Raw genomic sequence first — 15,839 nt, 5'->3', positions numbered from 1 at the left:
TGAAAATGGTGGTATATGGGGAAAATGCTTATTGGGTTAGGCTGTTATGCATTTGTAGGCCTGAATTAGTTGTAAGTATAATTGCAATACTTAATGGTTTTATTAAGTATTGCAATACTCTGGGTCTGGAGCAGTTACCATTTCTATCCTGACAAAAAAGCAAACTTACCTGCTGTTAAATTTCTCAGGATGCTTTTCCCTCATAACATGGAAACGATGTGCAATGGAGGCATCCTGAAAGAGAGAATCACATCTTTAGTTCACCCAGTGCAAACAATGTTGAGTTTTATTTAATTTTGTTAAGATTATATTGTGAAAATCTCCTCAAACTTAAAGCCTGCAGTTTTGGCCTTTTCCACAAAGTTTGGAAAAAATTTAAACTCCTGCTGCAGCTTAGTTTTCAGTTTACAAATATGATGTTCATGACATTTGGAGATCCAAACATGTAAAGCTGCACAACACCCCCAACAGAAATAGATATTTTGCATGCACATATTGCTTTTACATCCAAGGGAACCTCTTCCTCATCAACTTCCCCAACTTCACAAACTGTGTATTTACACCTTGCGTGTCCCTTGTGTATATTTCTATAAAGTGAAAGAAGCCGTGTGCAGGAGGTGGGAGCGGGGTTGAAGTTGGGATGGAGAGGTATTGACAGAAACGCTGATGAACAGCACGCCGTCTCCACACAGGCTAATTAATTAAACACACATTGTGAGTAATCACAGCTCTCAGCTAACCTACAGGATGCTGCCGACACCCTGGCAACCAAGTTGTTTTCTCTCGCCCTTCCTCCACCTCTCTCTCTCTTTCTCTATATGTTACTCTCGACCTTCCTCTCACCCTTTCTGATTTTCCCATCTCCCCCTCCTCTCTTGCTCTGTGGCCTGGGGCAAAAAAGTGCAGCCTCATTGGGGTTCTTGGTGTTAAGGTAATAATAGTGTGACTGAAAGAGATGCTTCACCAGTATATTAACACCATTTCAGTCTGGTAAGACTGTTATCCAGTATTTAAGCGTGAACTTACAGAATAAACTATATTTACAGCCCTTATGATTTAGTTTGCAAATAGAAGGAAAATCTCTTTAAAACATATTTGATGCCTTATTTCCACGTGATCTGTGTGTGTTATCTGCATCAGGAATGCTAATGGAAGGTGTAAATGCACACCGACCGCATAGAGCTGGTCTGGCCCCCATTGTGAGCTGCTGGTTATTGGTATTTATATATCAAGTTCAAGTTAGACTGATCCACAAAAGTAAAGACTGACTTATTCTTAGCCTAAAAAGTTAATCACCCTACCCCCAGGCTAACACAAAACTAAGAGCCAAGTTTCCATTGTAACAATCAGTGATACCTGCTCATATCATAACACTGTGGATTAAGGGAAAGAGTTTTTTAGTGAAGACAGGAAACTGTTTGTTTTTGTTTCAGTTGTTTTTAATTGCCCAAAGAAACTATCCTGAGCCTGGCTGACGAGTTAGCAGAAGTACGGAGCCCTGCCACAGCAACTCATAAGATTGCATTAGATTTTATGCAACTGGAAGTTTTTTTGTATTGTTACACTATTTGCTGAATTTTCCCAGTAAGTGTCTTTTTGAATACTTGGCCGTCATGTTTTTTTTAAGCTTGAAAACAACATATCAATTTCAAATTAGTCCTACTTAAATGTAGTCATGAACTAGACAGTCGGACTATTAGTTTGATCTAAGTGAAAGTCTATCTTTGTGAACCAACTCTTGATCTTAGCCAGGCATTATGCAATCTCATCTGTTTGGACATATTAATAAAGAGTTACTTAGAACTAGGCTGTTTTACTGCCCTCTCTGGTATGAAGTTCTAAGCCTATTTCACTGTTGACCACTTCTGTTGCCACTGTAACCACACCCAGTGAATGTGGGTGGGGTCCTGGAGTTCACTTGTATATCACAGCAGCAGGGTCAGAAGCTAAACCACTGGACGTTAGCAAAGACAAGATTTTGTAGAAATGCTTACACTATCCATCTAACATCCACCGAACTTCGCCAAGTCAATTTTACTTATATAGCCCAATATCACAAATCACAATTTGCCTCGTGGAGCTTTCCAGTCTCTACAGCATAGAACACCCAGCAAAAAGCGTGGAGAAAAGAAACAAGGAAATATGTTTTTAGAGACGAGAGATGTCTTTTCATCTGTAGTGTCACATGAAGCGACGTGTGTGTCTGAAGACGCCGGCAGCTGATCACAGCTGGATAAGCTGTCAGTTGGCTCTAACAGCTGTAGAGACTTTTGATGGAGTCTGTGTCTGCACACATGTGCACTGTGCTAATACTAATAAAGGAACACAGTTATCACTGCCAGAGCAGCAGTGTTTTCTCTCTGAAGCTGATACCTGTTTAACACACGTGTACTGTGCTAATACTAATAAACGTGCACAGTTATCACTGCAGAGCAGCACGTTTTTTCTCTCTGTAGCTGTTACCTGTTTAACACAAGCATACTGTGTACTGCTCAGAAGCACAGCATCATTTCTACTAGCAGAATGCCTTTATATTATTTATTTTTCATCTGTTTATTGATATTCTGATTGTGAATTATTATTGAATAACCCAGAATATGAGTGTGGTGTTTTTTGAACATTGGAAATGATTTATTAGGCTAAATGTTTCAGGGAAAACTGAAATGATGTAACTCATATCAAACCAGACGCTCAGAAACGATCAGCTTCACACGACTTACTTGTAAATGATGATAAATTATGTAAAAAGTGTTTTTTGCTGACAAACTCACCAACTCTCTGTGACTTTAATTGTTTCCATAATAAAATTTAATGGGGAAAATGAGAGATCATGAAAAGAAAAATCATTCTTATAAATGAAGAAAGTTGTTTGGTCCTCTTGTTGTTCAGACCTACAATTAACACAGATTTTTAACTAGATGGTAAATCGGAAAACAAATCAAATATAAACTTGGGAGTGACACAGGTCTAGACCTTACCTCAGTTCTCACAATGGCCTGTATGAATGGGAGGAATGATTACAGCAAACAAAACCAGTTTCAATGTACATACGGGTCCCTGACTGTTGTTTTAATACAGAATTTAAAACTTGTGAACGTATTCTTCAAGTCTTCCTTTATGTTTTTTTTATGATTGCATGGTTTTCACAGGACAGCGACCATTTAAAATCAAAATGCTTAGCAATACCTAGTGATCAGATATTATTAAAATGTATCCAGATAGAGATCATATGTTATTGGCAGGTGTTAATGGTGTCAGAATTACAAAGCAGGTTTGAAGTTTTAGTTAAACGTCATAGTTATCAAACATTAATCATGTATGAGTTGATATTTTATAGAAGCTTCACTGATTATTTGGTTGTAGCAGGGTTAAACTGACCCTGTACACAGGATAGGTGGTTGATGATGACTGATGACTGAGGGTTAATGTAACAAAATGTCCATTCTAAATAAAGTTCCCTTTACAATGGCCTTCATTATTTAAACCTGCGTATTGGCTATTCAAATGTATTGCAAGAACACACCTGAGTATTAACTTGTTAATATTATATAATCATACAGTATGACCTTTTGAACTAGGTGTAACATAAATCAATAACTAACATGAATGTTAAAAATATATGAGATCAGTGATGTCAAAGTATGCAACATATTGTTAATTCTCATGTAATTAACTAAACAGGGACGAACAACAATGACGTTTCCTTTAATTTACACTTCTAAGTCAGTGCCGGTAGAAAAATGCTGGCAAAGCAAACAGACTAAACTCTCACAAACAGCAAACTTGTCCGGCTCTGAAAACACCTCAAGAAAGAGTGAGAGAAAGTTGCTGTAAACTTTTTGGGTTTGTTCCTCTCCCCCTTCCACTGAAGCAATCTGTTTTTGACCCACTCCATTTTGAGTGGCACTATTGAAACAGCACATACAGGGAGGACCCCCTGCTAGCTCTCTGTACAGAAATTTAGGAGAAGCCAAAAGAGAAAAAAAAAAAAATCAATGGAGCTTCTCTTGATGTCTCTTCAAGATGCTGTAAGCAGAAGACCAAAAGGATTCTTCAAGATCCCCGCAGACTCACCTCACGCTTCCAACGCGAGCCAGAAAGGGCGAGATGATGGATGTATCTGAGACATTGTAACTTGATTTTTTTACAAACAGGACAATAGCTGCAAACAAGAGAGAAAAAGCGAGGAGAGGTTGTCTCCCCTTTGGTTTGGGGTCTATTATCTGAGATCTGTACAAGTGGAGCCATGGCTTTTGCAACAGTAAACAGCGATTTCAAGCAACCAGGAGTGGATAAAGCACTTTGTCATTTTACATTGATTTGTATGCTTTAAGTGCATGAATGTAGCAGCCTAACACTGCCATACAGCTGAAATCAACTCCACCACAAAGAAAAATGGGAGGGATTTCTATTCACATATAAAACAAAATATACCTTAAAAAATACCTTAACTCATAGTTTTTTTTTTATTAAAATGTTGCTTGGAATCATTAATTTGGACCATTGGTTCTCAATCTTTTTAGTAATAAGCTTTTATCTTTTTTAATTGGAACTGTTCAACCAATGACTGATATTTACCATTTCCTTTCCAGATTTTTAAAAGTATTTCTCAAGAAAATAGCTAAATAAATTAGAGAAAGTAACAAAATAATATTTTTTTACCCATTCAATTATTTTGTGTCTCCTCCTGCTCTCTTATTTATCCTGGGACCTGTTTGGTTGTTGTCCATAGCAGCTACTAAATGGACCTCAGCATCGCTCCTTATGGTGCTCAGAAAAAATATTAATTTTACAATTCCATGACAACTGGGCAAACTCCCTCTGCGAGAAAGACCATGTGATATGACCAAAAGCTTCAGAATATCTACTGAATGGACTTTGTGCTATATATATTTTTTAAAAATCATTAAAAACTTTATTCTCATGTGCAATCTTATTGTGTATTTGAAAAAAAAAACAAACATAAAACCTAAATAACGGGACGAATCATTGCCAGCATCAACACATGTAGAACACAATGACAGCCTTTACCCCATCGCGGGAGTGGGACATCGTCTACTCACTCACTCACTCTCTCTCCCCCTAGCTGGCCTCAAATAATTACCAATGTAAAAATCTGGCACCCAAATTAATACAGGACATGTGTAATGTCCTCTCATAGCTCAAAGTTTAGTCCAATTATGAGTGGGCCCCAGTGGTTTGATGTGCCTTTCACTACGGGGGAGAGTAATGGCTTTGACAGGAGCACCAGGGTCATTAGGGCGACTGACTGCATTATGGTAGTGGAGCGCACTCAGTGATTAGTTCTGTCTCTCACCCCTGGCCCTGATTGAGATCATTATACTTCACGTCACTTCCACATCCTCCCAAAGGGATGGCACGATTAATTCTGATTCCGACTGGGCCGTGGCAGAAGGTTAAGATGTAAGAATTTACCCCCCAAAAAAGTCACCTGGGTTCTTGGATTGAAATCACTTGAAAATGAAGCTGTACTGAGAATGTTTCAGTTTGTTAGTCAGCTGCTGACTCTAATGATTTGAGTCTGAGAGGTATAAAAGCAATCAGCCAAATGTCAATTTAAAAAAGGAATTGAACTTCTTTTGAAATGACTTCAGATTCAAGCATATGTTCAGGGTTACGCTCGCCATCCGTGGTGGTTGCAACTGCTGATCTTTTGGTTTCAAAAGTGTCATTACAGAAACAATCTACTCTTCATCTGCATAATCTCTCAAGTAATTATTAGCTTGACTTGTCTCATAATCTTTATTGTAATTTTTTTTTGTTTACATTCAACGGAAAGCAAAAAATCTGATGAAAATATTATATCACACTCAAACCCATAGAGAGCTCAAAGTCTTCTTAATCCCCTACAAACAACTTCATTTGTCATCATCACGCCTACTGGGTGCTAATCCCGCTAAGAGAGCAAAAACAATAGGGGTTATAATGACTTTATGAACCAGTCAGGCCAAAGCTGTTTTCTATTAATGTTCTCACTGACTTTGGTTCAGCAAGAAGGTATCAACCCATCAAAAAGAAATACTTACTCTTAACTGACTGTTACTTTTAGACTATTGTAACTTTGGTTAACAGCGTAAATATAAAGGGTTTTATAAAGAATGAAAGGGATGCATTACAAACCACATTTCGTGGAAATTTGCCTCCTTAACCATGACAAGTAACCAGTGAAATGACAAGTGCTTCTGAAATCAATGCTTTTTCTGACAGAATCAATCCCACCAGATCACTCAGATCTATTCATCTTTTGACTCCTTTTCTAAAACTCTGCAACCAGACTCAGATACCACTCAGTTTTTGGTTGTCCCCAGGTCCCACTTAATGGTACCCTGTGGAGTTTTCTTTAAACAAACTAATTTATGTTTACATTATCACTTAAATTAATTATGTGTATCCTTAAGGCCTAATAAATGTGCCAAATGTTCCTCATAAAACATTTGCAAAGCTGTAATGAATATTTCTAAATCTACATTGTTTACAGTTTTTTGAGGCTACGACATGGTAAGTGTGTAAGTTTCCTTAACCTAGGGTGATATTTTGGTTTTCAAAAAAGAGCACAGTGGGGGCAGGAGGCAGACGGACACCCGGTGGAAGGTGATAGGCATATAGTTATGTTATTGAATCGAATCATCCTTAAAATTTGCAAAACAGTAAGTGCATTTCTCGAAACAGGTAGTACAAACAGCACAACACAGTGACCTGCAAAAGCCCATGACTTGCTCAAAATCCTTAGTCTATCTCTCAAAAGCAAATCTTTATGTCATTGAACTTGTCAGTGCCATCAGAACGACAAGTCCTTGTGTTTTGATTATGAACAAGCAATTTAAAATGTTTAGCCATCTTGTCAATATAACAGTGTGCTCTGTAAATATTTTCTGATGTACACTTTGGCTAAGATTTTGACAATGATTGAAAATGCACAAGGCTGCACTTTTTTGTATGGCATATATCACTTTCACCAGTACAAAGTTATACATTGCAGGAGAGAGCACAGGAATCACAGCTATGCTTTTACTGTTCGTACTGTAATTTGTTGACAGAGAATTGTCATTGTAAGAAGAAAAGAAAGAGATAGGACTGCTGCATGGGATACAGTACATCCCTTTGGCTGACGTTCCGGTCTGTTTTATCACAGATTTTCTTCCACATCACAACAGATATCTTCATCAATTCAGGGCACATTTACAAAAAAATTCAAATAGACATGTATAGAATGTCTATCTATATATTCATTCATATATATATACATACGGAAGCCCTAATCAAATATTCTTTTACTCCCTTTTGGACTTATAGTCTTATGGTTGTGTGTTCACTCCTCACTGAAGACAAAATTTTTCTTTTTTATATTTTTCATAATCCTCTTCAACAAAGTTCTTATGAAAAGACTGTTTCACATGCTCACATTACTCTAAAGCACATGCTAGACTCTGTGCGTTCTTGGTCCACATCCATCAACCTATGGACTTTTCATTTCCCCATCATTCCCAGGCAGAGGAAATTCCTTCTCATTCAGGGGAATCCATGTGACGTTACACATTTCCTGACGGCTTTCCGAATCTTTGAAATAGCCGTCGGGAAATGTGTGATTGGATTCCCCTCAATCTCTTCATAACAATTTTGCTGAAGAGGATAATACACACAAAAGAAGAAAAAGAAAGTCAACAAGAACAGGAATCAAACTAATCAAACTGAGCCCTGTGCTCTACCAACTGAACTAACCAGTGACACTAGTAATTGCTTTGAAATTATCCTAAAGAAACGCACTTGCCAGCCCCTGTGTTCAGCTATGGTTTGTTATCTATTTATACGAGTAAATTAATTATCCCATTCTCAGGGGAAAAAAACAACATTCATTATATATATATATATATATATTACTGCGCACTGTGAATTTATGGTATTGTGGGTGAATGGTCTGAGTGTTGCTATTGCTATGTTGTTGTTGTCTATTCTTATTTTGTTTATGGTCCATAAGAAACATTTCGTTTAGCTATAAACTTGTAGGCAAAGGAAATGAATAAAGGAAACTTATAATAATAATAATAATAATAATCCTTATTTGTAGAGCACTTTTTAAAAACAAGTTACAAAGTGCTTTAACAAGTGTAAAGAATAATACAAAAAAAACAAGATAAGAGCATGAAAAATTTATATAAAATTAGTAAAACACAATAAAATAAAAGTGTGTATGTTTTAAGAAGGGACTTAAAAGAGTTCACTGACTCAGCCGACCTGATTTCCTCGGGCAGGCTGTTCCAGAGCCTCGGGGCCCTGACAGCAAACGCTCTGTCCCCTTTAGTTTTCAGTCGAGACTCTGGAACAGACAACAGACCTCTGCCCGAGGATCTCAAGGTACGTGCTGGTGCGTATGGGACTAAAAGGTCAGAAATATAACAAGGCGAGAGGCCATGAAGAGCTTTAAAAGTGATCAATAGAATTTTAAAGTCAATTCTAAAACATACTGGGAGCCAGTGTAATGAAGCTAAAATAAGAGTAATGTGGTCATATTTCTTTGTTCTGGTTAAAAGCCTGGCAGCTGAGTTCTGGACAGTCTGGAGTCGACCAATAGATTTTTGGGTGAAAAAGGTGTTGCAATAATCCAGGCGTGATGAGACGAAGGCGTGTAAAATGGTCTCGGTGTTAACATAGATCTAATTTTTGCTATATTTCTAAGTTGATAAAAACATGATTGAACAAGCTTTGTGGTGTGCTGCTCGAAATTTAAATTACTATCAAACCAAACACCAAGGTTCTTTGCCACAGGCTTAATGTGATTTACTAGGGAACCAGCAGATGGCAGTATTTGATTTGCCATCTGCTGAGACCCGATGACCAGGATTTATGTTTTGTCTGAGTTCAGCTGGAGGAAATTATTTGACATCCATTTTTTAACTTCACAAAGGCAGTTGTTAAGTGAACTCAGCATTCCAGGGTCTGTGGATCTGATGGGCAAGTATATTTGTGTGTCATCAGCATAAATATGAAAAGAAATGCCATGTTTATGGATAATATGTCCAAGGGGAAGCAGATACAAGGAAAACAAAATGGGTCCAAAGACCGACCCCTGAGGCACACCATATTTAACTGGACAGAATGAGGAGACATAGTTGTTTACAGACACACAAAACTTCCTATTTGACAGGTAGGATGAAAACCATTCTAGGGCAGTACCAGAGATCCCCACCCAGTGCCTCAGTCTGTCTAACATGATGTTGTGATCAATGGTGTCAAAAGCAGCGCTAAGGTCCAGGAGTACCAGGACTGAGCACATGCCTTCATCAGCAGACATTAAAAGGTCATTGGTGACTTTAAGCAGGGCAGTCTCAGTGCTGTGGTACTTCTTAAAACCAGACTGAAACTTTTCAAATAATTTGTTATTTTCCAGGACAGTGAGCAGCTGTTTGGACAAAATTCTTTCTAGAATCTTTGCAATAAAAGGCAGTTTTGAAATTGGTCTAAAATTTTGATGGAGGGAGGGATCTAAACCAGGTTTCTTTAAAAGTGGGTTCACGCAAGCCGTTTTAAAATAATCAGGGACACCACCAGTAGATAGGGAGCTGTTGAAAAGAGAGATCAAATGGGGCCCAACAGAATCTATTACTTTCAGTAAAAATTTTGTAGGTATTACATCAAGTGGGCTGGAGGACACTCTCATTTGTGATACTGTTTTTAAAAGCTCAGACAAGTCGATGGGATAAAACTGGTTAAAACTCTAACCACCTTATTGGTAAAATAAGATAAAAACAATTCACAGTCATCATTACTTACAGCTGAGGCACAGTCTTAAACAGAAACCTGGGATTGTGTTTATGTGTAGTAATGAGTTCAGAAAAATAGTGTGTTCTCGCATCCTTAACCATGTTATTGTAGTTAATTAATAAATCCTTCAGACTGAGATAATGGACTTGGAGACTGGATTTTTTCCATAATAACGTGTTCAACCATTTTGCATGTAGTGACTAGTGAACTAATGAACTTATGCCTAGATGTTTTGGGAGGTAAGCATAGCAGAGAGTGGTATAATTCATTGTGATCTGCAGGACATAAGAAAGTGATAATGTAGGAAACAGCAGACAATTGTACATAATCATTTGCATCAGTGTGTCATTTGCAATTTGTTCAGAACAATGAGAAAGTGGTTTTATGATGTGCACAAGTGACGAGATGATGTGGAGGTTGAACAATTAGTTTTGAGAATTTCAATTCTGATCTGAGAAATGCACCAAAGCGACAGAAAAACTGTGATTTGACACTGACATACCAGCTTTGCATGTCTTACATTCTACTTCACACGGATTAAAACATTAAATAAAAAAAAATGATTTTAGTGTAATACAAATACTTGTAAGGTTTGATTACGGGTAATGTTAGTGTATTCATTAGAATTTCAGATAATAGGATCCTATATAGCTAGCTACTAATATTATATTAATTGGAGTTAGTTTCTTTATGGTTCGTTGTCCTCATTCATTAAATCCTTGTGCAAGAAAAATGGTCTACATAGTGGTTAGTTACTAATTTGTTAATGCTAAGTGCTAACTTGTCAATAAATCAGAAATACTTTATAATCATAACCACTCATGAGGAACGAGTTTAACCTTTTGAAAGTTTGCGGTAGCACCATGTCAACCTGTTTTTAACTTTGTGCTTGGTTGGTTCACGAAAAGTGACATTAATGAGTAACTTTATGCACACTCTTGGATTTTAAAAAGCACCCAATCTTGAGAGTGTACTGGCAGCTTGAGAGAAGTGCCGGTACACCAAACAGCATAATGTAGAAGTGCAGGTACCGCGTACCGGTGAGTACCGGCCCACTTCAAGCACTGCGTTTGGGCATGTTTTATGCTGTTCAGGCGCCATGTGCCACTGTTGACAAGCAAGCGGCTGGTTTGTCTCTTGGCTGTTGCTGTGAGGCTTAGGATAATGATTGAGATGCAGTTTGACCAAAGTTCAGTGAAGGACATGCATGCCTACATGACCGACCAATGGTGGTGTGTGAGAAGGCGAGACCTAAAGGGAAAGGTCAAAGCAATGGAAAAATGCACAACCAACCAACCACTCACGTTAACCCTGCTACAACCAAATAATCAGTGAAGCTTCTATAAAATATCAACTAATACATGATTAATGTTTGATAACTATGACATTTAACTAATACTTCAAACCTGCTTTGTAATTCTGACACCATTAACACCTGCCAATAACATATGATCTCTATCTGGATACATTTTAATAATATCTGATCACTAGGTATTGCTAAGCATTTTGATTTTAAATGGTCGCTGTCCTGTGAAAACCATGCAATCATAAAAAAAACATAAAGCAAGACTGGAAGAATACGTTCACAAGTTTTAAATTCTGTATTAAAACAACAGTCAGGGACCCGTATGTACATTGAAACTGGTTTTGTTTGCTGTAATCATTCCTCCCATTCATACAGGCCATTATGAGAACTGAGGTAAGGTCTAGACCTGTGTCACTCCCAAGTTTATATTTGATTTGTTTTCCGATTTACCATCTAGTTAAAAATCTGTGTTAATTGTAGGTCTGAACAACAAGAGGACCAAACAACTTTCTTCATTTATAAGAATGATTTTTCTTTTCATGATCTCTCATTTTCCCCATTAAATTTTATTATGGAAACAATTAAAGTCACAGAGAGTTGGTGAGTTTGTCAGCAAAAAACACTTTTTACATAATTTATCATCATTTCCAGTCAGTCTGTAGAAATCAAATTTTGAGTGATTTAAAATCCGGACGCATTTTTCAGGTCCCAAAAAGAGGACATGGCTGGGGAAAAGAGGACGTAAGTTCAGCCTACTTAACCACTGACTGTATAAAAGAAGAAGACTTAGTTACTGTGACTTCACCCATTGGTTTGGGCACTACCATTTTGAAGCCTTGAGTTTGGTATTTTGTCTGTCACCATCTTGGTTTTTTGGAACTAGAAGTGACCATATTCGGACGAGAGAGTGGAGTTGGCTAGCTTGGTTGGTAAGGTGCATCCATAATTCACATTTACTGTGATATTAATTGGTATGCAAATCTTTGCTAGCGAAAAACAACCGAACGAAACAAAGGTACAACCGAATGCTGAACAAGACATTTAGGCGACACACACTGTGAAAGTATCAAAGTTCTTGGAAATAAACATCGACAGCACTCAAAAACAAGTTCACGGCTTGTTACATGTGCACGGTGTAGCTGATACGATTAGCCACTATCCTGATTAACACGTTGCCATGGTAGCGTCTTGTCAATCACAATGTGGCCACGCCCTAAAGCATACCCTGCTGTATTGTGTTTTTTTACTCTAAATATAACCATAATTTACAAAATGAACATTATGCTGTATTGAAGAAGACTTGAAACTAGCAATTGAGACCATATACTCATTACCAAAATGTTTACTGAGGTAATAAATCAAGTAGGAACTAGGGTCATTTTGCAATGAATAGAACCGCCCCCTGCTGGCCATTAGAAAGAATTCAGGTTTGAGGCGCAGACCTGGTGGTTGCGATTTGCTCTTAACGCATAACTAAAAAAATCACATCTAATGAGTTTTGCCTGTTGTGCATTGACCCATTAGGCCCTAGGTGAAAATGTACTGTATCTTAAAACTTGCAAAGAGACAATTGAGTTGTTGGGTTTTTTTCTGAATGCAGAGCACTTTCCATTTACTGCAGAAAGGGAAAACTATTTTCTAAGTTGTAATTTTTATTTGCTAGTCTTTCTTACACTTATGTTTTCTGATGGATTTTTGCTAAAACATCTGTTCATCAGTGAAGGCAGAAAGGTTGAAGGGACAGCAGTCAGCGCAGAGGGCAAAGGTGAGAGCAGTGATAGAGGCACTAAAGCAAGGGGAAGGGAAGAAGATAACCATCTACACTGACTCAGCCTATGCAGAAGGAGCAGCACATGTGGAAATTAGCTGTAGGTTTTCCAAGCTCTGACTCCATTTATCTTATTTAATAACCCGCTTTTTCCAAAAGTCATTGTGGCAGGCACTGACATTGTGTTTTTGACTTGAGTTCTGACCCATACCTAGTCACAACAAATGTACTAAATCCACATCACATAGAAAATATTGTTGAACAAAAGATTATGAAACCTGTCACACCTGTTTTTTTAACATTTATACAATACACATCACCATATGTTCAACACTGTAGACAGATTACAGCCATTGTTCTCCTCTATCACAATGTTAACAAAACCTGTCCTCTAATATCCTCTAACATTGTCATTAGGGGCCCAGGATGGAGGTGTTATTCAACTAACATTTGTAAGGCCATGCATCACTTATGTCCCTGCCACAGTCTGTATGAGTCTCACAACATCGAGTGGCACCCTCCTCTACCACCTGAAAATGTCAATTACCATATTTCCCCCTGACATTTATCAGTAATGGCTAACATGAGCTACGTGAAATCAGTGTCATTATGGTGGAGATGGACAGGAGTGGGGGTGGTGAGTGTTGATGGCTGCCTAACACCATGCAGATACACAACAAGGCGTGTTAATCAATCAGAGGCGGTTGACGCTTGAGCACATCTCAATAAAGGCCTAACCAGAATGTGATCAAAACAAATAAACTGACTGATCATGCTGTTACTCCAGGTACTGTGTATTGTTTGAATTATTATTGACAGAGGTCATTTAGATTGCGGTATGTCATTCCATACTTCGGTCTTTCTGTTCTATTTAAGGTTGTATTAAGGTTACTCTGCTTACTGGCAGCTTGTCACTATGATTAAACTGTGCTGTGGAAGATGTTTATTTTTCTTCCATTAGAAGTGCACAAGGGTGCTATTACTGTAACCTTACAGTCACAGCCATGTATGAGTTCTCATCGTACTGTGTTCATGGTTCAGAGTAGTTATTGTGGAACTTGTTGTGGCATCTTTATGAACCTGATACCAGTCCGCTTTCAGAGATTCTGCAAAAACAAAAGTTATAAGATACTAAGAGGTGAAAACTGGCATTAAGTGTAGCTCCAAGCACATATTAAAAACATGATGAATGGGATGTGCAAGAAGAGGCCTGCTAAGTCTACTGCTTTTCATTCCATGATGGTGTAACAATTAATACAATAACAAGTAGCCTGAAGGGGTCAATAATCACCTTCTCTGTGGTGTAATTCTCTACTTTATTTTAAAAGTAGCTTTTCAATACAATGTCAAAGATGTTGCTGTATAGCAAACAAAATCATAGAAAGTAATGACCTTTTGCCTTTATCTACATGGCAGTTAAAACCTGCACTATACTAGTACTTCTTTTTAATCTGGTTTTAAATTTGGAGTGATTTCTTTTCCTATTGGTTTTACTGGTTTACTTGTTTTTAATGTTTTATTGCATTGTTATCAAGTGTTTCAATTATTGTTTATTTTCAAGTTTCATGTTTTTGGCCTAACAGTGCTTTTAATCCTGTTTTGAAAAGCAATTTGGGCTCTTTGCATGAAAGAATCCACAAACAATACAAATAAAGTTATGATTATTAATCTAAGTGGTATGGGTTGGGCTCACTGGTTTCGGTTTTAAAAAATCTGGGTATTTATATTGTTCATTTCGATTATTAAAAATGTGAGAAAAAATGTAAACACAATTCAGTCTAACAAACACTGCGAACTTTAACTGTTTTTTTCTGGTAAGGAGTCAATCACATTTGACACTACTGATAGCATTGCTTGAGCTTTTTGTATGGAGAGCGTCTTGCAATCAGCTATCAATCACTTCACAGCTACACATAACAGCAATGATGTTCTGGTAACCAAATACTATTTACTTAAAAATGAATTTACTGATTTGATTCCATCAACCATAAACACGTGGAGGACATAATGAAACATCTGAAATCCTCCTCATGCTACCTTGATATTAACAGTTTTTTTCAAAAATGTTTCTGATTGCATGGCCTCAGATATTCTACAAATTGTCAACATGTCTCTCATCTCAGGTTTCTTCCCACAGGCCCTGAAAACTGCAGTCATCAAGCCACTCTTAAAAAAGGATGATCTAGACGCGTCACTAATGAGCAATTATAGGCCCATATCAAATCAAAGTAAAATCATTGAAAAAGCTGTTTTTACTCCTAATAAACCAGATGACTACAACTACTACTTCTTCTTCTTGTATGTATTCAATGTTGTGATGAAAAGCACTCTGTAGGGCAGTTTGTCCTTTTGGGCTACCGTAGAAACATGGCGGCGCAACATGGCAACGTCCTTGTAAGAGGACCTGCGGCATATGTAGATAGAAAATGGCTCATTCTAAGGTACACACACTTGATTTTGTAAGGTTTTATACACCACTGAAAAGATAGTTATGTATATTATATTCTGTCAATAAATCCTCCAAAATATTTCACACTGAAGTAATTACTTTTTACTTCTTGTTTATAAAACAATAACACATTCCAGTTTTCTGAGTTTAAGCCGATCTTTCTTCTTAAAAAAAAATCTGTTAATTTAAAAATGAAAATTGGTGAACGGTCAACAGCAAACCTTAAAAATTAACCACTGAACTCATAAAGGAGAGTTATGAAGAGGCATGATCTTTCCATTTGTCAACCCAAGACCATATTCTATTCTTATAAAGAAGTATCTCATCAGTGAAGCTGGCTGAAGTCCGACTCACCACTCCGATGGAGAAGTAGTTGTTTATAATACTGTAAGGCACCGGGTCCCCTCGCTCATCCTTGTCTGTGGGTGTGACATCAATTTTCCAGCGATCCAGCATCACCTCCGTACTGTTCTCGATGTCCCGCATTATCTTCAGGAGGCTCTCACCCTCATAGCCTCAGGAAAAAACAAACACAT

The 15,839-nt window shown here is 37.6% G+C and overlaps 1 protein-coding gene across 1 annotated transcript in view; it reads right to left on the bottom strand.

Annotated features, from left to right (window-relative positions):
- Positions 1 to 15,839, bottom strand: part of dgkb (diacylglycerol kinase, beta) — an 89,314-nt gene that overhangs the window by 34,210 nt on the left and 39,265 nt on the right. Inside the window, exons 19-20 of the mRNA XM_038710582.1 lie at positions 15,658 to 15,818; positions 170 to 234 (exon numbers count right to left, since the gene is read on the bottom strand). Coding sequence (XP_038566510.1) covers positions 170 to 234; positions 15,658 to 15,818 — 226 coding nt within the window. The remainder of the gene's footprint in view (positions 1 to 169; positions 235 to 15,657; positions 15,819 to 15,839) is intronic.

Source organism: Micropterus salmoides, unplaced genomic scaffold, assembly GCF_014851395.1.
Source record: "Micropterus salmoides isolate LMB-PRFRI ecotype aquatic unplaced genomic scaffold, ASM1485139v1 Ms_hic_scaffold_11, whole genome shotgun sequence".
Classification (NCBI taxonomy): domain Eukaryota; kingdom Metazoa; phylum Chordata; class Actinopteri; order Centrarchiformes; family Centrarchidae; genus Micropterus; species Micropterus salmoides.
The sequence above is the reverse complement of the archived record's forward strand: the minus strand, read 5'-3'. Positions and strand labels throughout refer to the sequence as shown.